The sequence below is a fragment of the Bufo bufo genome, chromosome 1 (assembly GCF_905171765.1).
Source record: "Bufo bufo chromosome 1, aBufBuf1.1, whole genome shotgun sequence".
NCBI classification, from domain to species: Eukaryota; Metazoa; Chordata; class Amphibia; order Anura; family Bufonidae; genus Bufo; species Bufo bufo.
The window spans coordinates 573,951,860-573,978,451 of NC_053389.1; the positions used below are offsets into that span (position 1 = coordinate 573,951,860).

Consider the following 26,592-nt stretch of genomic DNA (forward strand, 5'->3'; position numbering starts at 1 on the left):
CTGCTGGAACTATGAGCGGAAGTGAAAATACAGTTCATCATACAGTTTCCCAGTTTTTCTGAACCGGACGACTATTTATGTAGCAGTGTTGCAGCTGTATCACTACATAATTAGATAGAAATACAATAGAGAAAAAACTGAAAATGTTGAAGGTGAATATTTACTGGTCATTTTATTATTTTACAGATAAATCCTGTGTTTCTAACACTCTGGTAATAAATGTCACCTTCCCTCTGCTTTAGGTGGCTTTAAGCTGATTCTCCATGGAGTTTGTTATCCTGTCTACAGTTGACAAATGAACATTTTCTAATACATTCATCCATGTTATACTTTCTTTAGTCCATGCCGCTTCTTCCAATTATTGTGCTGCATTACTCCTTCCACTGGCCTACAAACACTTGTCATAGAAAGAACAACACTGTCTATCCTCCAACAGTTTTGGACACACTCCAATTTGGCTTCAGTCTGTTACATTCTGCAGACACAACCCTAGCACATGCCCTGAGTAATCCTCCCTAAAGCTGCCAATTCCTCTGCTTCAGACATGGCTGGCTGTGTCCTGGGAGTGTGAACTCTTGCACAGGGCAGACTTTAAATGCTACAATGATTTACCATCATTTATGCATTTCTCTGACTTATGTAGTGCTGACCTCTCTTTACAATTTACATTCACTATCAGTTTCAGTATGTCTTTGACCTGTGAGAAGAAAATGGAGTACCAACATAATGCAAATAGTGAGAACATTCAAACTCCATTCAGATGTAAGCCTAAGGGCTCATACACATGAATGTAAGGTCTCCGTGCCCATATTGCAGACCGCAAACCCATTGACTTGAATAGGTCCGTGATCTGCAATATACGGCCAAAGATAGGACATGTCCTATCTTTTGGGGAGCGGAGGCACGGATCAAAAGCCCACAGAAACACTACGAAGACATGTCCTATCTTTTGCTGTCAAGTCAATGGGTCCACATCTGCAGCACAGAGTGCAGACGGCCGGTGCCCGTGAACTGCAGACCACTATTTGCGATCCGCAGCACAGGCACAGAACCTTTACGTTTGTGTGCCCTTACCCTGGACCCCACCACTGAGGCACTGTGCTGATTACTATGATGATTGCATACGACTGTAAAGAGTATCTACAATGTAGAAGACAATAGTAGGCCATATGCTGATACTTTAAAATAACTGTTCACTCAGTGATGGGGCCTGACTAATTTCACTTGATGCCATCAATTGTGGACAACTATAAACAACTGCTGTAAGTCACTTCCAGGGTCACTAGATGTGTCATATGTGAACTAGTTGAATCACACAAAAATTGCAGCATGTTATTTTCTATATCTTCAACTTGTTTTCTCTCAGCCGCCTCAAGTATTTTCTTATCACTACTTTAGAGACATCACAAGACACAAGATTGGCCTTCCTGATATTTCTTTATTTCCTCTTTTTGTACAGTCGCTTGATATGCTTTTTTTTCAGCATATATCCTGTGGCATAATATATAGCAAAGTAGAGAATACATTTGTGCCTCTGCTGTTCACACTTCAGTCATCGTTCCATTAAGTAATGGGGAATTGGACATTATTTTCTAGGCTCTAGGAGCCAGTTAGATTAATGAGCTCAATGAGCATTTTTGGAATTTTTTGTTAGTCTAGCAATAGAACTAAAACCAAAACCAGAATCTGGCAAGTACATATACCCACACATATGCACACATACACGTCTATCTATCTATATTCGCTTGAGCATGCTTTGAGCTTCTGCTTTGATACTTCTACTGCAGGAAGTGGAAATAGAATGAGTGGATGGATTTCTATATGCCAAATTCTTTGTAGCCACCTATGATAAGCACCACCAGTGGCATCTGTCAGCCACTTTATACCGTATCCCTCTGGCAAAAACAAATAAGACATTTGTATGAGATGTTTATGGGATCATACGCTGATGTTATTTAAAATGTATGGTCAGTTTCAAAGTGGTTGTGATTTTTTGAACCTCTCCCTTCAGGCAATGAAGAAACTGCAAGTTTTTGTACATATCGTGTCATATTGTGTGATATACTGATATTATAGGCATGATCAAATTACTCTAGTACAGACGGTTGTAACTAGTACAACAGATAGCTCTTTATTATTTTCTTGGTGTAAAGGTAATTGACAACTAATTTAATGTATTAAACTAATAGTAAGGACAGCAAATAACGTTACTATTCTCAGTTGCAGTCTGCAAATTGCTTACTATAGACTCAATTTATGTTCTTGAGGGAGCCACTTACAATCAATATTTCATTGTTTTGTACAAATTGCATTTTAAGGAATCTATCTGGAATTTATTACATATTTTATTTTTAAAATTGTATATATATATATATTTTTTTTTATGCCCACAAAGTTCAGACATTGTGTTACAATAAACATGCAGAAAGAACGCTTGCTCAGCCTTCAACTGAAGTACATAGTACAGTAATTCCCAGATTGAGCATTGAAGTCCATTGTCAGTGACATCTATTCCCTTTACATTTCTTTATCTGGTCCTCTGGTTTCCAGTTTTCTTGAGCAGTCATCAAGGTGACAGTTTTTAGTCAATGCTATTTTGGAATGATTTCTACACAAGTAATTCTTCCTTGTAGAGTCATAAAATCGCCCTAGTTTTTCTATACGAATATATAACATATACGCCTAAAACTCTGGTGCCCAATACCTCCAAACTGCACATATTTTATTAAAACTCTGGCGTCTGTTTGTTGAAAATATGGGATGAAATTCAGTTAAGCGTAAAGAAGAGCCTTCAACCCTACATGACTTGTGTGCAGAACACTGAATGACTGCAGGGTAAGGAGCAGGACATAAATCCCTGGGGTACAAGTAGTTTACATTATGTGTTGAGACATGAATGATCCTCTAGCAAAAATGTACAGTATAGTAGTATTTGACGGCTGGCTTGAAAATCTATATAATAAACGGCAAACTAATGGTTGCTGCTGAGTCTAATTTCTACTCTAATTATCTATAAAATTAGTATAATAATTGCTTCAAATGACTCGGCTGTAAAATTGTACATACAATTTAACGAGTGGCAAGTCTTCTTTGTTTTGAGACTCGGTGAACAGCCCAGCTCATAGACCCCGACCATGTCATAGAGATATGGCATAAAGTAATTACAAGCCAGATTCCCCTTATATTAAACCACTAATAACTTAAGCAAAGGGCAATAACAAAGAAGGGCTGCTGCTACAAAGAGAAGGGCCATGCAGAGGTACACTATATTATTATCTGTTAATACGTTTTAAGAAATGTTCTCTTCCAACTTAAAATAAGTGCTGAAATAAAGTTTATTTTGAAACAAGCATATTATCGTGTACAGCACATCAAGGATAGGGTATGTATACACTTAGGGTGGCATTTATCAAAACTGGTGCTAAGGAAAACTGGCTTAGCTGCCTCGGGCAACCAATCAGATTGATCTTTTCATTTTCCAAAGGTGCTTTGAACAATGAAACATGGAATCTGATTGGTTTCTATGGACAGCAGGCAAATTTTCCTTTGCACTAATGTTGACAAATGTCCTCCTTAACTGTATGTAGCCGTACTTTGTGCTCTCCCAGAGATTTGAATTTAAGAGCTGAATTACTACCTAAAGATAAATCACAATGTCTGAGCACATGATGTGCTTCATTCTAAAACTTTATTGATACAAACTGATAATGCACAGTAAATATTGGCAGTAGAGATGAGCAAAGTTATGAAAACTTTGATTCCGCTGCTTCACTGTATTACACAAAGAAATTCACTTTGTGACGAATTACGAATTATTCCAATGATGGGAAATGGCGATTGTGATACCACTGTGTTATTGAACCCCTCAGATACTGCATTTATCACTGATTGTGGCATCTGATGTAAGAATGGAGGCCTTTCAGGGGTTAAAAAAATAATAATACTCACCTCATCCATTTGAGCGCAAAGAGGCCATTTTGATTGAAGATCCCACGCTAAATCTCACGAGGTGCGTTATTACGTTATCACACTGGCCGGCATGGTAACATCAAACATAACCACGCTCGAGATTTTCTTGCTGTTTCTTCAATCAATATGGTCGCAGCAGACTCTTCACACTCAAACGGAGGAGGTGAGAATGTTTTTTTTTTTTTACACCATTTCAGGAAAAAATTATTAGTTACCATGAAGCATGAGCAAATTCAGCTTCATGGCGAACCAAATTTGGCCTGAAATTCGGATCGATGTCCACTTCGGATACTTCGGTTTGCTCAACACTAATTGCCAGCATTTTGGCTGTCTGTTAAAGGTTATAATGATGAACTATAATATGCAATGTTCCAAAGGTGGTTGGCATTAGAGAAACAAAAATGTTTACATGATTTCTAATGCCCTAAATGAGAGCAAGATAAGATCAAGGGAGAGAAGCTTGTGAAGTGCAGGATTACAGGAGTTGTAGCAGGATGTCTAAGTAAAAAGCAGAATAAATCCTAACAGGACTCATAGGAGAGAGAGTGTAAGAGTCCTGTTAGCCCTGCCCACACTGGATGATTGACAACTTCTCCTGTATCAGTTGTATGTGTGAGGTGTCATCGGGACTCTGTCTCTCCTAGGAGTCCTGTCAGGATTTACTCTGCTTTTTACTCACAAATCCCGCTCCACATCATATAAATCTATATATGACAGAGCTTAGCTTCTCTCGGGTTCACTTTAAATTCCAGAACAATTCTAAGGGAAAATAAAATTAAAATAACCATATTATAGCTTTATGCAACCTCTGAATTTGAAGTCTGTAAGGCCCTATTGTACTGATGCCTCTAATTTCACACAGAAGAGTTTTGTGATATTTAGCTTCATATTATGGTTAGAGGTATTGCACTATACAGCAGCATAGAGGCTACTATACTAACTCATTACAGCACTGACTATAAGACACACAGTCTAGTCTCCTGTAATTTTAGACTACCAGTGCTTCTGCAGCTACAACTTTCCCACTTGCCCCAATTGCTGATAATCATTCTCTTTATTGTACTATCTGAAATCTTTAGTTTAAATTGTAGGGCCTTAGATCATGGGTTAATAGCCTTCACTAAACTAATAAGGTTTCATGTGGGTTCTCTATTTATCTAGTACGCATGGCTACATACTATTGATTGCGGCGTATTGATAAATTATTCAGAGCATTGTCCGGCTTACTTGATTGGTTACATTCATACTGCTTTGAAACATAAAATTTCTCTTAAGAAATTATTTATATGGAGCAAGTTGGAGGTAGAGCTTACCCAAGGAATATTACCAAGAAGATTTTTTTTTAAGATTTAGAATTAATGTCAAAGTGCGATTAAAAATATACTTAGAGTTTAATTGCTAGGAATAAGAAAGTGATACATAAAAAAAAATAGCAATCGATTTAAACCATCGGTATGAACATTCCTTTAAAATCCAATCCTCAATGCTTCACGTGTGGCTAAATTTATACTATTTCACAATAAACAAAATATATTTTTGCATGTTTTCTGATAATAATTTGCAATTTCAAGTGTGGAGGGGAAAAGTATTTAATTACTCTATTCAGCCTTTTTTTTTTTTTGCACGCAGGTAGTGCTCTTTTTACACTGTTATTTGAGACCCTATTTCGTGCTTCCACTGACAGTGTCAAAAGATTTGACAGCAAGAAAAGTGCAACTTGCAGTGCTATTCTTGCTGTCAAAAGACAACTACGTTGGAACCACAACTGAACTTATTGTAAGTCATTTGGTCCACTGGGTGCCATATGGATCCATCATATGCCATATCTGACACAGCACTGTGCCTTAAATTATTTAAGGCATTATCCGGGAATTTATATTGATGACTGTGAGGAATATGGATTATTATTTAATGTCAGCCATGTTCTTACACAGCCATCTGCTGTCTGATGGCAGAAGGAGGAACACCGCAGGGGGTCCTGGCTTAAAACAAGCCACTCATTTACACATAGCACCTATTCCAGCCAGCCAGGAACCCAGCTAATGGAATTGGAAAAACCTCTCTGCAGGGAATCTAAGCCATTCACCACTTCAATCAAATTTATCAGACATCATGGAACCAGCGATTCATAAGGAATTATGAATCGCCCGTCCATCACAGACATAAACCAGATACATATTTGTGTCCATGTGGCAACGATGAACAGGCCCGTGGTCATAGTTTAGTGGTTGGATGCCAAACAGGGGAGATATACATATCTCCCCACAGAAACCAAATAACGGTACCATGCTTGGACTCTACTGGTAGCCGGAATCCAGGCGGATCCATTGGTCCCAGAACTACCTCCCTGAGACATTCTGTCTGGAGCCATGAGCCATAATCAGTTTTGTGGCTCATTTGCTTGTCTTATATCTTGATCACGAATCCCCACGTTTGTGTTTCAGCCTAGTTATAAGCTACTGCGGGTTGGTTTCTCACCCTATATAATCCTGTTAGCAGACTGGGCTTATATCAAACAATATGTTCCCGGGCTGAGGAAGCGCTGTTTCACTGGGGCAGTGAAAAGTCTCCCTCAGCTTGTTGCCTCTCTGTGCCCGTGTGGACAGGAGGAGTTTGTGAACACTGTACCAAGCTGACCTTACCTGCTCCTCAGGGACGGCGTAACGTCACACCTTGGTAACAAGTGACTAGACCGTATCTCGCTGGCTCTACATATTTGAGGTCCCGCAGAAGCGAGGTGCAGTATTCGTCACAATGACCTTTCCTATGGAAAGGTCATCGATGGGGGTCCAACGCACATCCCTGCTGATCAGCTGTTAGACGAGGCTGGCGCTCATGGTGCTCTTCCTAGGCCATGTGACTTCACTGTACATCGCTCATATGCATCTAAGCCCCACTCAATTCAATGCGGCTGAGCTGCAATACCAAGCACAGCTGATAAACAATGTATGGCGATGTGCGTGGATAGATGCCGGGAGCTGGCTGCGCTCATCTGAGCACCGTGTGGTGGCTCCCTGAAACGGCTGATCGACCGGAGTTCTGGGACTCGGCCCCCAGCCGATGTGATAATGATGACCTATCCTGAGGATAGGTCATCATTATAAATTCCTGGAAGCCTCAATGTTTGTGTCAGCTGATCGTATCTTAAAAAGAGGTATTAACAGTTTATAGGATGCTCCCGGATATTAAAATATTTTAATGGTGTAGTCTCATGTATAGTTTGTTGGAGTAGTCTCTTGTAAATTCCAGTAAACCAACACTATACTAAGTCTGACCACTGACTGAGTTATTGATTGTGATCCTTAACTTTACAATAATGATCCAGTAGACAAATATAGCAAACTAGATACTCGGACAGAAGAAGAGAAAAACATCTAGCGTAGGATCTTAATTTGAAAGTTTTCATTTTTCAAAATCAAGAGTGGCACCAAAGAGTGTAACTCAGTTTCAATTTGAGCACCAAAGTTTGCATTACTACAGTAACATTTATTGTAGCAATGTGTTTGGCAGTAAGTAATTATTTCTCTGAGGAAAGCCACCTTGCTACGAAAGAAGTACGTGCTAATATAGATTTGTTGATTGCTTAGAGATGTCACTTGAAAATTAACAAGTAATTTGTGTTCCTTTTACATGTAGCTATCAAGGCAGGGGTGCAGCTGGATGGAATCAGCACAAAAAGAATGCAATTTATTTAGTATTAATTCGTACTTTGTTTAACAGGCAATTTCAGAGCATCATAAAAGCCTCTTTAATTTGTCTCCATGTAATATAAAGCAGATGTACTCTGTTAATAAACTGATTTGTTAAGCAGTATACATTATTGCAGTGATTTTCTTCATTAGAGGAGACATGTCAGGGAAGCCTATGCTCTGTTCAGACTTACCTAAATAACTGCAGTTTTGCCATTAAAACACAGATGGCCATACTTAACACCATAGTGCCATTAGCTGTGCTTACTTAAACGGGTTGTGCCAAGTTTGCAAGGTATCCCCAATCCACAGGATAGGAGATTACTAACTAATTACTGGGAGTCCGAATGCTGGGACACCCACAGATCCTGAGGATGAGGATCCCCTTCCCCCGATCTGATAAAATGGCAGGTTGAGCATGAGCCCTGCCACTCAATTCATTCTCTATAGGCCCTCCGGAGGGAAACAGGCGAGCGATGTACTTGGCTACAGTATCTTGGGTAGTCCCATATAAAATGAATGGTGCATGTTCGACCTGCTGTTTCAACAGATCAGGGAAACAGGACCCTTGTTCTCTGTATTGGTGGGGGTTCCAGCAGTCAGACTTGATGCAATCAGTTAGTTATCCCCTATTCTGTAGATAGAGGATAACTTGCAAATTTGACAAAACTTGACCGGTAACCCATACAACAGTCCTTTACTCTCCTTTTCTTTCAAGTTGTAAAAAATTCTATTCAGCTGTTTTCGAGCTACTGTATATCTGTTTCTGAGAATGCTGGTTGACAGACCCGTTGGTCACCATTAATAGGGTTTTACAGGATTTGATGACTTAAAGGCTATGTACATTTTTTATGATGGCATTTTACTTATTTTGGGCTAAAATCCTTTTTTAAATTGGTCTTTATTAAAAATATAGAGCTGTTCTGTCACAAGGGGTTAACTATTTGTCTAGCTGTGTGAATCCTGCTTTTTACTTTCACTTTCTTCTGGTCATCTAATAATCCTTATCTCTAAACTACTGAGAGGTCATAAACACTTATCTAAGCTACATTCCTATCAGTAAGATAAGAACTGAGCTATATTAAGTGTTTATAATGTCACAGATCAGAGATAAGGAGCCTTTTAGGTGAGCTGTCTGACAGAGCTGTGATAAAATTCAGATCTTGCTACTAGAGATGCTCAGCAATGTGCAGGGAAAAGGGCTCAACATTTTGAATACAGACCAGATGATTTGAGCTCAAAATGAGTACAATACAATAATAAAAAAAATTGCCCCCAAAGGTATACATAGCCTTTAAGAAAAGTCATCAATATCAGATCAGTGGTGTTCAACTTCCAGTTTCTCACCAATTAGGTCTTTGCAGAAGCCATGTTTCCAGAACCAGGCACCGGAGAAACACAGCTCTGTACACTATATAGTATCAGTTGCTAGGGGCAACAAAGAGTTGTTCTTTAAGAAAGCATTTTATACTTGGGAAACTCAAATATATGACACTTTAGTTTCACCTGGAGCAAGGGCATTTCTCTTACTGCACCAGTTCCTACTGGCCCATTCCAGCAATCTAACAGCATCTTCTTGTTCATGTAGGCCATCTGTCTACACTGATCACAGAAAGTCTTATGGAATCATGAACCCCCTTTTGTTCTGCAACTCAGGTCTGCATAAACAAGAAAATGCCTTAAGAGTGCCAGAACGGGGCGAATGGGGTCTTTGGAATCACTAAGGTAGGAGAGGGGTGGAGGGAGTAACATTGCTCCAGGATAAGCTATTTTAGTCCTATGAATTCAACGTATAAATTCAAGAACTACGGACATCCCTGAGTGTATATGAATGAAAGAGAATGAAGGAATAGAAAATGCTAATTGATTTATGTTTCTTTCAGAAAATATTTGGAACTAAATTATATATGATCTTGTTTTCCAATTTTTTAAGCCATGAGTGACAGACAGCCTCCCAGTGAGGCTTGTTACAAATATCATCAAACTGTGTGCTTTGTCATGGTCTTCTAGGGAGATGCTTACATCTGAAACATCAGCATCAGTCATATTTGGTCTTTATTATGCATGTATCTTGTGATATATGTAGAATATCGGGTTTTAAAAATTAACAAACAGCAGATGTGCTCGATTTCAATTTTTGCAGGCCACAGGCAGTTGATGCTATGGTATATACACAAAATAAAAATCTAATATTTTACCACCTGTGACTGTAAGTTAATGAATCTGATAAACGGACAGGGTTCTGGAAAAACTAGACCTTTTTTTAACCTCATATAACCCAATTAAACCTCCTGTTGTACTATTAATAATGTCATAGTGACAATTATCAAGAAATGTGGAAAAGCCTCTGAAAAACTGATATTTTGTATATTGAATAGTCTCAGTTTGGGGGGGGGGGGGGGGCTTTGATCTAAGTTATACTGATTCATCTTAATCTAGATCTGTGAGATCTAATTAGGGTATATGCGCACAGGGGAGATTTATCAAAACTGGTGTAAAGGAAAATTGACTTAGTTGCCCAACAGCAACCAATCAGATTTGACATTTCATTTTTAAGAGCTGCTTTGGAAAATGAAAGGATCAGTCTGATTGGTTGCAATTTTCTTTTGCACCAATTTTGATAAATCTCCCTCACAGTATGTCCTGCATGCAAATTTTCTGCATGGATTCTTGTGCAAAAAATCTGCTGCCTAATACCGTAACAGTACTATTTTCAACATCTCATCTATATGATGTGGACATTTTTAGTGCGGAAAATGATTGCAGCATGTCAATTGTTTGTGCGGATTCCACCCTTTGTAATTCGAAAGGTCAAATCTTGGACAAATACATGTCAAAATCGGCGACAAAATCTTCAAATAACAAACATGGATTTTTGGTGTAGAAATGTAGCAAAAAAACTCACGAAAATCCATGTGGAAAATCTTATAAACTACACTCCAGTTTGCATAGGGCTTGTCTAACCAGTACATTTTAAGAAAGGATCAGAAGAGCATGAAAGACACAAAAAAGTTATACTTACCTTAAGATCTCCAGAACCTCCTGTTCTGATGCTGCCTGGGCCCTCACTGGTCTCCAATCCTAGTTCCTCTTGGAACACAGCACAGGACTGCTCAGCTAATCACTGGTCACAGTGGTTTGATTTCCTGTGTGTCAAGAGGGACCAGGACATGGACACCAGTGAGGATTCGGGAAACACTGGAAAACGAGTGGTAGGGGATTGTTGAGGTTTTCTTTTTTAGCACTCTGATCCTTTTTTTTTTTTATAAAAATAAATTACCAGCCGCACAATCTCTATAATAGTCAAGCAGACTGTGAGTTTTGTGAGCAAATATATGCAAATGCAACCGTGGTGGAATTCTGCAGCAATTTTCCCAGATTAGTTGATATACTGCATATAGAAGCTTTTTTTTTAAGACTGTGACCTGATTTCAAGCACTACTGCTCATTTACAAGACAAACAGGTGAACCGTGAAAAGAAATCATTCTTTAGGCATCATAATAATAGCCGTGCTCTAACCTAGACAAGCTCAGTAATACAGACATGGAAAGCACCATTACATTTTATATCATCATTGACTATTAGATATTATTTGAAAATGACCAGATGTGGTTGTGAAGATCTTAATGTAAAACGAATCAACCATTTACTGCATTTCATCATTAGCAAATTATTTAGTCAGGAGCCATCAATGATCAATGTGACGAAATTGTCTACATACAGTATTTATGGCGCAAAAAATTCTTTCTGCTCGCCGTCCAGTCTGAGCTGATTGTGGTAACCTTCTAGTATAGAACCTCATGGGCATTGCTGATACACTAAACAATCTTTTAAACCTTCTATCTATAATATTGTCTCCAGGGGAATACGCACAGAGATGAAGGAAAGCTCAAAGCCCTACCCTTTGACTTTGCAATAGGTGTTGGAAGTAGAGACTGACATATAACACCAACATACTGTCAGAGTGTACAATGAATCAGAATATTAATGACAAATACTAAGGCGTTAAATATGAGTACTATGACTGATTTATTAACCTCAAATACCAACTCAGTTCTAGTATAGCTATGTTGTTTTATGGACGATGTATATAGAGTGAAGGAAAAGTATTTTGATAGATTGGAATGCCCTGGAGAGCACAATATATCTCTCAGTCCATTATGTATTGCTATATCATGATGGGACACTTGACTACTCGACTTTGGACTTGACCCACTCAAAAGAGGTCACCATGAGGAGGTGAGTAGGCCTATGCATTTTCTACATTATGCCTCGTGTACAGTTTATAAATGCTGCTGAGAAGCAATAGATTAATGTATGGCATGTGGATGTGCGATCCATATATTTTTCTCCATAGTTTGGTATTTTTGTAGTCTGTCCCCTCATTTTGTTACATGGTATAAGCACTCCTCCCATTTGACCAAGGTGTTTTTAATTACCAGGGTTAATAAACTCCTACTCAGCCTCAGTCTGTTTCTCAAAACACACGGAGAGGTGAGCTGTTATGACCTGTTCACATTGGGCAGTACTGCATAATGGCAGTTGCTGCTGAGATACAGTGCCTGTGGGTTGGTGGGGCCCAGTGCTGTGGGGGCTTGGCCTGATAGCAGGGGCGTTGTTGGGCTGTTGGGTCTTGCCGCCAGTGGGTTCTGCGTTGCTGCGGTGGTGGTGTCAGGGTTGCCAACTGTCCAGAAATTTCTGGACAGTCTTCAAAAACAGGCAACTTTTTTCCTTTGTTTGTGAATAAAATAGATGTCTGTGATTTTTTGGGAGGCTGGTGGTACTTGACTAGATTATTTTGGTGGTAATTATGATCATTTTACAGCTCACAGTGAATGCTGGTAATGAATTCTTATCAGTATATTGAGCTACAGACCTGAATTACTTATCATCTTTTCAAATTGTCTGTAAAAAAATTCTCCCTATTAAACTGTTTGCATAGACACAAAGCTATGGTTCACCAATTAAAACTCTGGTTTTCTTTTTTTGATCTGAGGCTTTTAATTCAAATTAGTGCAATGAGGGCATCACCATTGTTCTTGTTCAACCCAAGTCCACTCCTTTCTGTGGTCAGCCCCTCCCTGGCTGCTTTGCCATTGCCTGGCCCTGTAAATCAAAGGATCCAGGGTGAAGCTGGCCACAGAAAGGAGCGGAGCTTAGATTCAACAATGGTGCACCAAAGGTCTAATTTGCACATTAAGAAAAAGTATCTTAACTCCGGAACGGAGCCTCGGATCATCAAAAGAACAACAGGTGAACAACAGATATGTGTCTACGCAAACAGTTCAATAGAGAGGTCGCTGGTGTCAGATTCCATTTAAAGCAGTGTAGTAGATTCTTCAGCTTTGAATTCTCCTAATTCTCCCAAACACTTGGCAATTTTCTTCTCTCCAGAGATGTCAAGTATACGACTTTTTCATATTATACAGAAGATACAGATTATTATTATTTATTATTATTATTTTTATTATTATTATTTTTAAACTTGACTTAAAACTTTTAAACATATTCTCTGCTGCATCAACATGGATGTGCAGACAAACATAGCAAGCTAATACATTCCAAGATCTCAGCTTGGTAACAGAATGTAAGCAATATACACACACAAATATATAATTATAAAGTGTCTTAGTACTATATGAAGACAAGCTAAAACCTAAAACCCTTGCATACAAGTAAAGCAATATTTTAACACTCTCACATCCTGTTCTGAATTTACCACGGAATTCAACGGGGAAGCAGAATTAGGTTGCACCGTATGAAGATATATAAAGCACTCAGCTACGTAAAGGGATATATATAGGCTCCCCATTACTAAGGTTGGTTCTGCTCAGTATATATGTGGCAGTTACCGGATGTCCATCTTTTTATCACTGGTGGTTTAGCAGTCTACACTGTAACTATTCTGCCCTTGTTGTAACAGAAATCAGCTCTCCATATACTGACGTCCCAGTGAGCCTGTGATAGGCTTGTGTTCATACACAGCAGCCAGTCTCATGCTGCAAAGCCAGGAGCAGGGAGAAAGGAGCAATATGAACCAATGATAAGGCAGGAATGGTGTCTCAGACTAGCTTAGACTCCCTGTAGATACTGTCGCTGAGCTGTAGTCACAGATCGCAGCTCTGGCGTAATGGAGCCAACACTGTAGATGCTGACATATTCACGATTTTTCATAACTGGAATGTTGCTTTAATAGTAGTGTATTGCATTACGAACAGACACACACAGTATGGCATTTTGAAAGTATCTGCATTGCATTTAATGTGCCATAATAATTCCATAAATAGTACATGAGCAGTACTTCCTATGGCAAACAGCAGATGGGTAATTAAATGGATTGTATTCACATAGATGGGGCTTAGCTGTAATAACAATCACTGCCAAAGTGGTGCTGCTGATTTTGGAAAAAGAAGGCAGATTTGTTTTTCCTGTCCCATGCAACCCCTTTTTAAAGCTATAAATTACACTAATATCATCTCTGCTACCTAACTGCAAAGAATTGCATACACATTTTTCCTTCAGTTCTGTATTCCCTTAAGGTATAATTAAAATAATAAATACTAAATAACCTATTTTAATGTACGCAATGCAGAGAGGGATGCATAAGTGTAAACTTTTTGCATCACTAAGATCTTTCACTAAGCTTTGCAGAATACATGCAGGATCTTACATACCTCAACACCTCCAGATACATGGGTTAAATCTTATCAAACAGTTTGCCTAATTCCGCTTATCAGGTAAACACATCAGTGGGCTGCACAAGAGATGCAGTAGGTAGCAGTGAGTCACGCGCGCCCACATCCTGTTGTTACATCCTGTTCAACGGCATGACAACACTTTGCAGAATTTACAAGGCCAATAATTGTTGTCGGTAACATTCAGTGTGGGAGCCCAGACAAAGTGCTGCTAAGCATCAAGTCAAAGAGCTTTGTACTTTCTCTCTATTACCACGCTGAAGGACGACCAAGCTTTCAATGAATGGGAAATGGATTATTTATTAGTAACACCACAAAAAAATATGATTAATTGAATGAGAGCTGTGCATTGAAAGAAAAAATGATTAGTTCTGGAAAGTTCATTCTATATACTGATACTTAAGTCTACAAATGTGTTTTTCAATAAGTTGGCCTTCACCAATATACATTCTCTGTGCACATGCCTGTATAGTCTCAGAAGCATTTTATTATGCCACATGTTCAGTTGCTAGGAATCTATATTAAGGTCTTCTTGTTTGTGATGGAGGTTTGTGGTTTATACAATGCATGCACAAGGGTCTACTGGACCCACAAGAAATTAGGTCATGGGCCTCTCTCCAGACACAATAGTTATAATAACACAATGCTTTCAAGAAGCAGTTATCTTATATAATTATGATTTTTGTTTCTATTAAACAGGCGCAGAATGCTATTAAAAATGAAAACAGTTATAATTAATTCATTGCCCCCATTCTGAGACTTCCCTTACCCATAATCAGTTGTTCCTGGTCCCTCTTGACCCCCAAGAAATGACAACTCAGGCAACCACTGACTGAGGCAGGTCACTTCTGCAGCCAGTGATTGGCAGAGTGGTCATTTCCTGTGAGCCAAGAAGGACCAGGAAACAGATGCCTTAACATCCAGTTGGAAAAGGCTGGCCACGGACCATAGTGAGGTGTCTTCAGGAGGGAAAATGGGCGAGGAGTAGTGTTGAGCAAACTTGTGTTTTAAGTTCAGCGTCTAAAGTTCGGGTTATCGAAGAATCGCGTTATGGATTCTAAATTCCGTTATGGTCTGTGGTAGCGGAATCCATAAACACGATTCTTCGATAACCCGAACCCGAACTTTAGACGCCAAACTTAAAACACAAGTTCGCTCAACACTAGTGAGGAGCCTTCAGGAGAGACAATGGGTGAGGTGTCTTCAGGAGGGACAATGGCTGGGGTGTTTTCAGGAGGGACAATGGCACAGGAGTTTTCATGAGGGATGGGTGAGGTGTCTTCCTACTGTTCCAATCTTTGCTTTATGTTCGCTGCAATTGGTTCACAGGAAACAGAAAGGTTCAATGTGTTGGTAGAAATGACATGTCCAGTCCTGTCACGGACGTACCGAGACATACGGACGTCCCCGTGACAGTGGGTGACAGAAGATTTGTGAGACTGGCAACAGTGCTTTGATCTGACAGGTTTACTTGTGGATCAATAGACGTCTGTTTTGTTTCTGATACTGGACACACCTCTAACCTTCCTTTCTGGAGGAACAGGTAGTCTTAGTTCTGTCACTATTGCCAGGGTCTTATAGGGTGAGTTATGACTCTAGGTACTCCTGCGTATGAATACACCTAGCCGTGGGGTGTGTTCATACTGATTAGGGATCTGACAAGGAGCTGTCCTTCTTTCTTCCCTTGCTTTCAGGCCTTGTTCCCTCCCCTTCTTCATCTGGTGTGGTGTCTCCCTCCCACACACGGTTGTGACAAGTCCATGTAGACCCTGACATTTTTATTAAAAATTATGAACAAGAAGCAGGCTTCAGGGTGAAAATTATCTTTCTGTTAATTTCAATACTAAGATTTTGCTTTTGTGAAATCTAAGGGTAACCAGATATTATCAGAGAAATTCCTTACTATGCTTTCAGTACCAAATATGATCTACTTCATAAGCTGAGCTATTTAGGTACCCTGAGCTAGCAACCAAAACTCTCCCAATTGCCCATCCCTTGCCAACTACAGAATTCTGGCAGCTATTTATGGAAGCCTGTAGCCAGCTGACAAGTACTGTGTCTAGAGTCAGTGGAGTATGGGAAGCCACATGGACTAATGAACTTCTGTTGGTAGTAAGCTACAGTAAAGCATAGTAACTCAAATACTTCTATGTACCTAAAGAAAGCAAATCAGGGAATGGCACTATAAGCACATTTTTGATATTGTGAGCAGAATTAAATCCCAAAAAGTTTACTGCCAATAAATGTGAGATATCACAATATCTAGGATTTGCTACAATACTACAAGAAGTAACTACAGCTATAGTGGTTCCTAAACCATTGGGAAAGGAATGTATATGTAATAACAGCCCAAGTAACAATCTGATTGTAAATGTACCAGCCTGTGATTGACAAAAGTGCACATCTCATGCCAGCATATGCTCTCGGCCTCCTATCATCTTGTAAAGGAGAGGAACAATGTAATATATTTGTGCATTCACACATGATTTGATGGATGTCAGTAATTAATCATAATCTGTTGTCTTTTAGACAGGAGCATTTTTCACCTTAATGCTTTAGCTTGATTGATTTCTGCGTTAAAATAAGTGATTTATCAGCCAATGATTATTTTTCATATTCTAAATAAATTACAGATCACAAATAATCTTATATTTTTTCTTTGTGAGACTGTTTCCTTCATAAATATGTAGTGCTTGCTTTGAGTGTGGTTCGGTAATGGGATAGACTAATGGTCTGTGCTTGGAGAAATTTCATATTGCTCTTTCCTCTAAAAATAGCTGTGACTGACACCAGAAACTATCACTGGTGATAAATGGCAAGGGGGTCAAGTAGCTCTCTCTTAAATTACTTGAATTTACTAGTTCCCTACTTGTATTTATATTCTGTGTATGTCTGAACATATGTAGAGGATGGGGTGTGTGCATCTATATACACAACACACACACGATATAGATATATATATATATATATATATATATATATATATATAGTGACACAGTGAGAGGTTTGGTCTGGGAAAACTGGTATTTTCCTCCCAGCATGTGCTGCTAGGCTGATTTACAGCCAGGTGAGGTCAAATACCAGACCGGATTTTAAGTGCTGATCCGGGTTTTGGCAGCACCTGGCTGTCCTTAAATAGGCAGCTGGGCTCAGAAGCCAGGTCTCTGTGTTGGGATCTGGGAGCCTTGTGTCTGGATGAAGGCTTGCTACCTGTTTGGCATGAAAACAGTTTAGTGCTGCTATCAGCAAGGACTCTTTAAGGCAGAATTGCCGCATGGTGTGAATTACCACCAACACCGCAAGGTGACTTTTTGCTTTTTGCTTGATTATGACTGCTTGCCTAAAGTGTGAATAAACACTGAACTGTTTGATCCAAAGAACTTGTTGTTGCCTCTATACTGCGTTCGCTAATCCTTTCTACCAGAGCGAAACCCCACTATATATATATATATATATATATATATATACAGTACCGACCAAAAGTTTGGACAAACCTTCTCATTCAAAGAGTTATCTTTATTTTCATGACTATGAAGGCATCAAAACTATGAATTAACACATGTGGAATTATATACATAACAAACAAGTGTGAAACAACTGAAAATATGTCATATTCTAGGTTCTTCAAAGTCCTTTTGCTTTGATTACTGCTTTGCACACTCTTGGCATTCTCTTGATGAGCTTCAAGAGGAAGTCCCCTGAAATGGTTTTCACTTCACAGGTGTGCCCTGTCAGGTTTAATAAGTGGGATTTCTTGCCTTATAAATGGGGTTGGGACCATCAGTTGCATTGAGGGGAAGTCAGGTGGATACACAGCTGATAATCCTACTGAATAGACTGTTAGAATTTGTATTATGGCAAGAAAAAAGCAGCTAAGTAAAGAAAAACGAGTGGCCATCATTACTTTAAGAAATGAAGGTCAGTCAGTCAGCCGAAAAATTGGGAAAACTTTGAAAGTAAGGGCTATTTGACCATGAAGGAGAGTGATGGGGTGCTGCGCCAGATGACTTGGCCTCCACAGTCACCGGACCTGAACCCAATCGAGATAGTTTGGGGTGAGCTGGACCGCAGAGTGAAGGCAAAAGGGCCAACAAGTGCTAAGCATCTCTGGGAACTCCTTCAAGACTGTTGGAAGACCATTTCAGGGGACTACCTCTTGAAGCTCATCAAGAGAATGCCAAGAGTGTGCAAAGCAGTAATCAAAGCAAAAGGTGGCTACTTTGAAGAACCTAGAACATGACATAATTTCAGTTGCTTCACACTTGTTTGTTATGTATATAATTCCACATGTGTTAATTTATAGTTTTGATGCCTTCATAGTCATAAAAATAAAGAAAACTCTTTGAATGAGGAGTGTCCAAACTTTTGGTCTGTACTGTGTATATATATATATATATATATATATATAAATATATATATATATTTGTTCAGCAACCTACACACAGATCATAAGGTTAACAAGGGTACAACGCATAATGGCTGCTATTACTATCTTACTGTATATGTGTTTCCAGCTGCATTTCAAATTATGGGATTCAGAAGTGCATTGCTTTCCCCTTAAAAATTTTATATTACAATGTAAACCCGCTCCCCTGTACTACACAGTGTTTCTGCCATGCCCCCTACTAATTCTAGAAATAACTTTGACAGCTTTAATTCCTTGTATCTGCTTCCTTATCATTTGCTTTGTATGTTTTATCCTATGGTTATTGAATCGTCTTTTTGTGTCACAAAGTGTAGCCTAAGCCTACAATGTAGAGAATAATCTGACAACTTTTGTCTATGTAGCTAGATGTGCACAATATTGGCCACCTAAACAGGAGAAAAGAAGTGGCTGACAGCTGGTAGAATGCATACGAACAGAATAAATAGATTAAGCAAGTCTGCAATACATATACATGTGCAGTTAGTGCAGTGGAGTTAGGTTTCGAGCTCTATTATCCTCACTATTCAGGACCCTCATCTATTAGCCAGAAGAGAGAGTGGCTACAAGCATGTCTTTTTCTCTGGTGGACCAGACATGTTTGTGCATTGCATGCACAGTCCATTGATTTTAACGGGAGCTGTATAATACTTAATTTCCCATGTGGTTCTAATGCAAGCATATTAAACGCTTGCTGGAGTGCTCACCCACAGATTACAGCTGATTGCAGGGGTCTAATATTTTAGGGAACATTCAACACAAAATTATCAAGCAAACCAACAACACTCAACAAATAATAACTGTATATAGTCACATGTCTAAAATGACCATTAATCTGAAACTTAAAGGGTCACTAATTTTCAAAAAACTTTTGATATGTTATAGAGATATATTAAAAGTTTAATTCAGTGGGGGTCTGAGTTCTGAGACCACCACTGATCTCTAGAACGAGGGGACAGAAGTGCACATAGCGTGTTCTCTCTTCGCTACATGAGATGGGCACCATAGAAGTCTATGGTAAATCATTTCCTCTGGTGGGCCCAAGGGACTTAGTCCGACACTGCACTGCATCCGGTCCCATCGAAAACTGCAAATTTGGACTGATACACTGTAATGTGTATGGGGCCTTTAGACTACAACCAGATATAGCAGATAATGATCACAGATACAGCAGAGCTGAATGTATCATTTCGAACAAGTCATGTTGATAGCACATATTATCTGTGGTTACATAAAACTGTAGACTAAATCTACTGCAAAGAATCAAAGGACCCACTCTGCTCTGCTACATCTGCAGCTTAGGCAGCCTGGCCTTATCATACATGTAAATGACTATAAAACTAATTATGTGACCCTCACTTCCTCATTATTCTTTCAAGCTGACTATGGTGGTGAGACCATGAAATAAAAGATGTTTTAATTCATGTTATTTTTAGAAAAGGCAAACGAGTGCCATGGCAACTAAGAAGATGAGTGGAGATAACATAATATATTCTATGTAATAATCACAGTACCTTGAACACAGTGAATAATTTTTGTAGTCATCATGATTATCTCAATTAAAGTTACATATTATTCATTGTAATAAAGGGGGAACAATCATAAAACAAGGACAACACTTTGAGCCAAGAACAATACACACTAAGAATGGAATATTTCTTTCTTTGCATAATCATGATAGATTTAAAGGGATTGTATGTGCCATAAGCTGCTTTTCACACGAAAGCATATTTTCATCATTTACACTTCCCATTCCTCCTTGATTATTATTATTTTTTGTCTAATTTACCTCATTTGCAGTATCTCTTATCCCCAGTGCTTGAATCCTATTTCCTGGTTTGTCATGCTGTCAGTGGAGCAGCTATAGGTGCCACAGCAGTCGCAATTGCAGTGGTGCACTGTCAATTACCGTATTTTTCGCTTTGTAAGACGCAGTGCAAATGCTAGTGAGCACTTCCATTATGGAAGTGCTCACTAGTATGCAGGAGGTGCAGGGAGCGGTGAGTGAAGCTCTGTACTCACTTCTCCTCCCCCCTGGTCTTCTCTAGGCCTGCGCTGCACTGCCCTGACTGCGTACAGCATCACTGTGATCTTACGTTGCACATAGGTCACAGTATTGCTCGGGCCCAGACAAAAAACAGGGAGCGTGACTGCAGGAGAGACCTGTAGAGTAGCGGCAGGGCAGGAGATGTAAGTTAATTTATTTATTTTGGGTCTGATCTGAGGTCTGATATGGGAGTCTAACATAGAGGTCTAAAGGGGCTCTGATCTGAGATCAGACATGGGGTGTCTAACATGGGGGTGTAATGAGGGTCTCATCTGAGTTTTGATATGGAGGTCTAATATGAGACTCTTATATGGGGGTCTGATCTGAGGTGTGATATGGGGTCTGATTTATGGTCTGATATGGGGGTTCTGGTTTGAGGTCTGATATAGGGTCTGACCTGAGATGTAATATGAGCGTCTGGTACTGGTGCACATTATAAGAGGGCATTTTTGAACTGGCACATATTATAAGGTGGTATTTTTTGTACTGGCACAACCCTAAGTTTTTTCTTTGTACTGCTACACATTATAAAAGGGTACTTTTTGTACTGGTACACATTATACAGTGTTTTTTCTGTACTGGTACACATTATACAGTGTTTTTTTGCACATTATAAGGGGGTACTTTTTCTACTGGCACACATTAAGATGAAGTATTTTTCGTACTGCACATGTTACAAAGGAGTATTTTTTTGTACTGGCACACATTATAAAGGGGTATCTTTTGTATTGTTGCAAATTGTGAGGGGGTATTTTTGTACTGGTGCACATTATAATGGAGTATTTTTGTACTGGTACATTTTATAAGGGAGTATTTTTATACTGGCACACATTATAAGTTTTTTTTTGTACTGGCACACATTAGAAGCCATTTTTCTACTGGCACACTGGTTCTAGCTTTGTTAGAAACAGTTTGTCATGTACTATATGATGTCTGATGTTCATTTATTACATTAATCATGGGATAATCCGTTTAACAACTTCTACAGAAAGTCTTTACGTGGAAAGTTATCTGTTTCAGAGATGTCTCTTACCTTAATTCCTAGTGAGAAGGACAGACATTTGGGAGCACTTATTGCAAGTTAAAATTCCACAACATGTTTCTGCGCTAAATAAATGTTCTAAATACTGGTCTTCCTACATTTATTCATGGTCAGGAAGAAAAATGAATCTTCCAGACGTTCCTTCTTCTACAATGTCTTCACATGGAGTATGCCCCAGCTGTCTTCAGCCACACAGTAAATGACTTGCTGAAACAAACTGAATGTGTGCATGAAAGAAAGCTGATGCTGGAAATGGCATTGTGTTAAGATGGGTATTGACTGACACATTTTATAGATGAGTGGCTCTAGCTGTGAATACCAGCCTGTACAAAGAGAAATGCCTCAGATAATGGCACAAGGTCTAAACACCCACTAGGTGGCACTTTTTGGCCCAAGAAGCAAATTGAACTTTGATCAAGAATAGGTATATTTTGACCTTATTACATTTTCACGGTCAATGGGTGCATACGGTGTCAGAGTCCATGAATATCAATCATAGTCCCTGCAGTTTGTGTGGATTACGTCTACATACTAGGCTTTATAATATGTGACATAAATGACACCCTATTGACAATTAGGAATAAAAAATGACAATACAAGGGTTTTAGTTCACGATGCATGGCAAACATTACAGCACATTATTAAGAAACTCACTCTCTTGTAGCTGCCTGTAAAGAGGTACCATAGGACACCATAACTAAAACGTACTGTCGGCATAGATAGTGTTCACAATCTGCAATGACATACTCAGATGCCTCTGTATGTTTTCCTACTCCATGGATGTTCTCTATGTGGCCAGATACAGAAGTATTCCTATCAGTTGTCTTTCAAAAGGTTGTCTTACTTCAATCTTAATTTTAGTTATGCCCTGGACAGTGCTGTAACTAACATAAGAAAGACACTAAACTGCTCCCTGATGCTTCACTCCAGTGCCAAGGGCCTAGTCCAGCTCCTTCTGGTCCCAACCATTAGGGATGGATTATAATTAGGGAAATATGGGCTACTGACCTGGCCCCGGGGGGCCAGGCAAAGGAAGTAATTGCCCTATTATTATCTGTATCATTTCTTTAGCGTTGTGCTGCATGTGTGCCAGCCCCTCCTGACATGAATGCTACTGTTGCAGGCTTACATACTAGGATAATGATTGTACACAGTAGTTCATCTTTGGAGGTGCTCATATCAGACTCAGTTTCTATCCTCAGCTCATTTCCACAGTCATTGGCGTACACAGACAAGAGCAGGCCAATAGAATAGAACAGCTTGTTTTAATCTATTGTTTTAAGCTCCACCTCCCTCTTTGGACCACCCTCCTTCCCAATCAGTTAACGGCAATATAGTTCAACATTCAGTTTGCCCCATCCAACCACTGCAGGTCCTACAGGCTCAGGCTGACAGGGTCCACACTAGAAATGGCCTTGCAGTTCGCCCCCGGCAGCCGTTTCGCAGCGAACTTTGCTCGTTTGCGGTTCGCCGACCAGGCGAACATATGGCGATGTCCGCCGGTGGCATATTCTTTTGCATTGCGCTGAACTTTGACCCATGACACATCCATCAGGTGGGACAGGACAGCCAATTTAGACGTTTCAGCACATGGACACCCCGACCCTATCACAGAAACTGATCTGGCCTCCATTTTACATTCAGTCTTTTGCCAGTGTAGGGAGAGGTTGCTGTGTGGAGCAGGGACAGGCTGTTAGAGACACCAAACACTAGTTTATAGGGCCGCAGAAGTCCTTTTAAGGACTGGTATAGGTGTGCTATTGTTAGCTGTGACTTACAGAGGGGTGTGATATACCTATAATATACTTTCTAACCTAGAAAGTATATTATAGTGCATTTGTATTGTGCAGCAGTTGTGTGCGGTTCTGCTGTGATACCACAGCTATATAGAGGGACAAGCGCTATATCCACTGACCGTCTAATATACTTCCAGCCACATAATCACTTGTTCTTTTCTGTCAGGTGAATTCCTAAGTTTTGGGGCCTGCACTCCAGTGACCTAAAATAAAAATTTTCTAGGCTCCAGCAGGGCACATTTTTGAGAGTTTCCCTTTAAGACGCATAAAAATGGCCCCTGATTAAAATACATTTTTTTTGTGGGAATTTTTGCCAATGATCCCACTCTGGTATGTCACTGTCCATGTTGTGGGACAATTTGTGCATTTCTAGTAAGTATTTGGTGGCTGAAAATATGACCTAAAGGTTTTTCAGGTTCGCCTGTTATTAAAATAAATGGGGCCTGCTGCGATAGCGAGGTTTGCGAACACTTGATTGCGAACGCGCGTTTGCGAAAACGTCCCGGCCGATGTTCGTCCACCACTAGTCCACACCAGTGCCATTCCCAGCCAGTCAGTCTGGCCACACAGCTACAGCCCCAGTGCCTTATTTTCATCACAGGAACCAGTTAGATAGCATGCAGGAGTATATATACCCTTTCATTGTAATAAGCCCCTTTTGGCGGAGCAATCAATTACAATAAGCCTGCTTTTGTCTAAGGATGCTGACAGCCTCATACTCCCTACTGTGGGGCTGTTTCCCTCTCTTCCCTACAAAGGACTTGCCTGTAAATATGCCAGGAGGAGCTGTAAATCTCTCATAGATATCACAGGAGGCACATCCTAGAGAAGAAAGGACTGTTCACATGTGTACAGCAGCCTCTGGCCTAAGTCATGACTGAGGTCATATGTGTGAGAGGTTTACATCTCCTCCTGGCGTATCCTATGTAGGGAGAAGAAAATATATAGCCCACCCTATATATATATATATATATATATATAGCTGTGTCTGACATTTAGAAATAAATAGTGAGGCTATGTAATGTGCATTAACAGTGTGGCTCCCCCTCTCTGTCTGAGTACATGCAGATGGTCAATGAAACACTTGCTACCGATCCACTTGGAGTTATGGTCCAGACATACTGTATTTGCACTGGAGATATATGTCGAGAGAATTTTCTGATGCATACCATACCAATCAACAGAAGCCACAGGTATACCACGGTATAAGCATTTATTGACAGTTAGGCCCTATGTAAAAAAAAAAAGCTTATATCTGTACAGTACCCTTATTCCACCCCTGCCTAGCATGTAAACACCCAGATGGGGTCACATATACTGCTCCAACTAATCTCTGGCCTCAACAGTGACATGCCCCAAGAGACACATCATTGCTGGATCAGATGCTGTTTTGGGACACCTTACAGCTGAGGCCACTGATTGGCTGCGGTGGTGCACATGACCCTGTCGTTAGGTTTACACATTAGGGACCGAAGATAACTGGACAGAACCCTCAGCACTGGAAGGAAGAGTCAGGTGGTGCAGGTGTATATTAGGTACAGTACCGTCTAGGGCCTACATATAATTGGGGTTGAAGCAGGACAACCCCGTTGAGATATGTTTACAGAGCCTAAACTACTACTGTCTGTGTTGCCCATACCAACCAGTCAGATTCCATCTTACACTTTTCAGTGCTCCTTTAGAAAATGAAAGACGGAATCTGATTGGTTGCTATGGGCAACTACGCTAATTCTACTTTACACCAGTTTTAATACATCTCTCCCAATTGGGCCTCTCTTATCAAAACCGTCTACAAGAAAAACTTGTCCAAAGCAACCACTCAGAGCCCAGCTTCTATTTCTCAAACTGCTCTGGTAAAATGAAAGCTGTGCTGTGATTGGTTGTTATTGGCAACAAAGTAAGTTTTATAATTCTGCCTCAAACTGCTTTCCCCATAGATCAGGTATTCAGGTTTGCCAGTAGTAAAACGGTCAACGCTAGCTAAGTAAACATTTCTCAAATAACGAGATTGGCTGTTTTTACCTCTCCTACAGAAGTAGAAAACATAAATGTTACAGTACTTGAGTTTTCAAGGCCAGACGTCCAGCAAACCACTAGAGAACCCTTGATTACAATCAATATCTATCCGCTTAGAGTTCAGATTTAGGAGTAAACATATTTCTTAACGCAATTATGTGGCCGCACATGTTCAAGCTTATGATTTATTTTGTTTAGCAAATCTGAAGTGATTCACTGTTTTGTGAGCCATTATTTTCTTGTATTCTAAAGATTTCATTTTATGCAGCCGTATATTCCTCGTATACAGAGGGAGACATAGATAACAGTAGGTATCATTAGTCGTGCGGCTTCAATGATCAGAAGTAAAAGAGGGTAAAATCTCTCTCAGCTTTGCTGCTCTAGCTGAGGTGATATGGGACATTTACTCAATGCTCTCTTTTCTTTCCATTAATTTCCACCTTAGAATAGCTACCAGTAGGTAAGGACCATCAGACGCCAAGATTAATGGCACTGTAAAGCGTGCATGATAAAATAGGCAAATGGGATCCCCTATAAACTCATTCACCTAGGAGACAGCATCTTTAGAGGAGCTAAAAGGCTCAGCACAGGCAGAACACCATGTTGTTGTTTGTGAACGGAAGCCTTTTGCCCTTGGACTTATATATTGTCAAGTTATACGCTATACATCCATAGAGAGCTATGGAGCTCTGCGGAAATATATCATCCTTATGGCCTACTATGTGGACTATATGCTATGTTACTTGAGACATATTCATTTGACACCACATATACCTGTTACAGAGGATTAGTCACCAGTGAACTCGGCTGTTTACATAGACACATAGCTCTGGTTCACCTGGTTTTTCTTTTGTTGATCCCAAGCTCCATTGCTGGTGAAAGATTCCCATTAGGGTCCATTCAGACGTCCGTAA

At 39.8% G+C, this 26,592-nt stretch overlaps 1 protein-coding gene across 23 annotated transcripts in view; it reads right to left on the reverse strand.

Moving 5' to 3' along the window:
* The window catches only part of CELF2 (CUGBP Elav-like family member 2), a 453,132-nt gene that overhangs the window by 310,343 nt on the left and 116,197 nt on the right, over positions 1–26,592 (reverse strand). The window contains exon 1 of one of the 23 annotated variants that reach the window (XM_040413272.1): positions 14,334–14,412. The exons of the other annotated variants lie outside the window; for them this stretch is intronic. Within the exon in view, the coding sequence (XP_040269206.1) occupies positions 14,334–14,353 (20 nt within the window). The 5' untranslated portion in view covers positions 14,354–14,412. Of the gene's footprint in view, positions 1–14,333; positions 14,413–26,592 lie in introns of those variants that run through there. 23 annotated transcript variants of the gene reach the window in all.